This window comes from Otolemur garnettii, unplaced genomic scaffold, assembly GCF_000181295.1.
Source record: "Otolemur garnettii isolate 467f Iridium unplaced genomic scaffold, OtoGar3 scaffold00104, whole genome shotgun sequence".
NCBI lineage: Eukaryota > Metazoa > Chordata > Mammalia > Primates > Galagidae > Otolemur > Otolemur garnettii.
The window spans coordinates 215858-218082 of NW_003852499.1; the positions used below are offsets into that span (position 1 = coordinate 215858).

General features: G+C 42.5%; 1 protein-coding gene across 1 annotated transcript in view; it reads right to left on the bottom strand.

Moving 5' to 3' along the window:
- Positions 1–2225, bottom strand: part of A2ML1 (alpha-2-macroglobulin like 1) — a 44886-nt gene that overhangs the window by 18470 nt on the left and 24191 nt on the right. Inside the window, exons 22-24 of the mRNA XM_012809292.1 lie at positions 659–835; positions 392–473; positions 1–67 (exon numbers count right to left, since the gene is read on the bottom strand). Coding sequence (XP_012664746.1) covers positions 1–67; positions 392–473; positions 659–835 — 326 coding nt within the window. The remainder of the gene's footprint in view (positions 68–391; positions 474–658; positions 836–2225) is intronic.

Genomic DNA, 2225 nt, shown 5'->3' on the forward strand with positions numbered 1-2225 from the left:
GTTCTTGTCATCAATGAAGATGAATTTCTGTGCTTGGCCAAAGCATTTTGTGACAAAGGCTGTCAGCCTACAAGGGTAAAGAGGAAAATGTAGCATGAAGGAGCATTTCCAGGTGAGGGGGCAATTGTTCTATAGCTTATTCTGGTGTATGGTCCAGAAGGGGAGTGGAGGACTCATAATGCCTTAAGAGGCCTAAAAAAGAAAGGCATAAATGGGCAGTACTATGAGGACAAGAACTGGGGAGGAAGAGGGCAGAGTAGGGGTCCGGACCATAGATGAGGATGAAGAGGTAGAAGTCTGAGTGTAAGAAGGAATGGGGTTAGGAAAAAGCAGAAGGATAGTTCCCAAGGGCTCAGGAATTAAGAATGCACTGGGAATCGGGTAATATTACCATGTGTTTCCATTTCCATCCTGCTCCCCAAAGGCGCTGTATGAGCCGTTACTATGTTTGTACACCAGCTCCTTCTGGTACCCTAGGAAGCCAGATGTAGTCTTCAATCACAATTTTCTGACAATTTAAAAAAACACCCCCCTCCCTACCTTTCAAGGATGTGGAACCCTTTGGGGGGAGGGGGTTAGAACTTCCCTGTGTCTTATCAGCCTGTCATATTCCCTGGAGGAGAAGAGTGTCCCAAAAAGAAAGAATAAACCAACTTACCTATCTCCAGGAAACCCACTGCCCGAGACCTGATGTCCTCAGTCAGCAGCCCTGCCTTCTCCAGGTACTGCAAGACATAGATAATTGGAGCAAAAAGGACCATATTCTGTTCCCCACAACCACTGGGCATCTGCACCAGACTGTCTAGGTTCTGCAGAGCTGTGCCCATAATATCTCCTGGGATACAAAAGGAGAGAGAGAGAGAGAGCAAGTGGTGAGAGAAAGAGGATGGAACCCTAGACGATTATGATCATTCAGTTAACAAATGTACGCTAACATACATGCTATCATTTAGTAAGAACCCACTACTGCTGCCACAGTCTCTACCTTCAGTCAGAGGCACAAACACTCATGACACATTACAATTATAATTCATTATAAACAGTTTTAATATAGTACTACAATAATGCCTTAGGTATGTACAGGGTGCTGGATCACACAGAGAGGTGCATAGGCCAACTAAGGGAGTTTGGAGCTTTTAAAAAGACACGTCACTGAATTGACGAATGATGCAACAACCTACAATACAGAGACTCAATCTCTAAGTTCTTCCGCTGCATATAAATTCATCACCCTCCAAATCACCAAATCTCTCCCAAACACACAATCCTGAGGCTTTTCCAAGTTATGTCTACTGACTCCTCTAGCCTGAGCAAAGTGAGTCATTAAGATCTGCATTTTAGCCACTGAGCACAATTCAAATCTTTTCTTTTTGTTTTTGAAAACAGTCTCACTCTGTTGCCCCAGGCGAGAGTGCAGTGGCCTCATCACAGCTCGCTGCAACCTCAAACTCCTGGGCTCAAGCTTCCTGAGTAGTTGGGACTACATGTGTGCACCAAAACACTTAGCTAATTTTTCTATTTTTAGTGGAGATGGGTCTCGCTCTTGCTCAGGCTGGTCTTGAAATCCTGAGTTCAAGGGATCTGCCTGCCTCAGCCTCCCAGAGTGCTAGGGTTACAGACATGAGCCGTGGTACCCAGCCCTTAAATCATTAAATATGTCCAGAGTGTCAACTACGTTGCAGAAACTATACCAAAAACAAACAAAAAAATAAAATGTGGTCTTTGCTGTGAAGGAGCCTACAACACAGTGTGAAAGACAGACATAGAAGGGAGCTATGACACAATCAGATGAGTCCAAGATCAGAGTATAAATAAAATAAAGTCAAAACAGAGAAATTTTGACCTGGGAGGGATCTTGGTGGGGTGAAGAAACTACCATTCATAGAACTTCTATGTACTAAATAGTATACTGGGAACATTGTATTACATTTCATCTTCACACCAATCCTGAGAAATAGGTTATTATCAATCACTGTTTTACAAATGAGAAAAAAAGAATCAGGGCTAACTTCTTCATAGTGACATAGCCATTAAACGACAGGTTTGAATTTCATGCTCCTGCTTTTCTATTTGCTTCCTCTCCTTGCCCAAAGCAGTAAAGTCTGCGTTTTATCAAATATGATTATATCTTCCTTAAACTACTCGATTCTCCATTGTTTAAATGGTTGCTGCAAACATTTTATCTTCCCTTCAGCCAATGTATAGATTACTCAATCTTTTTTTTT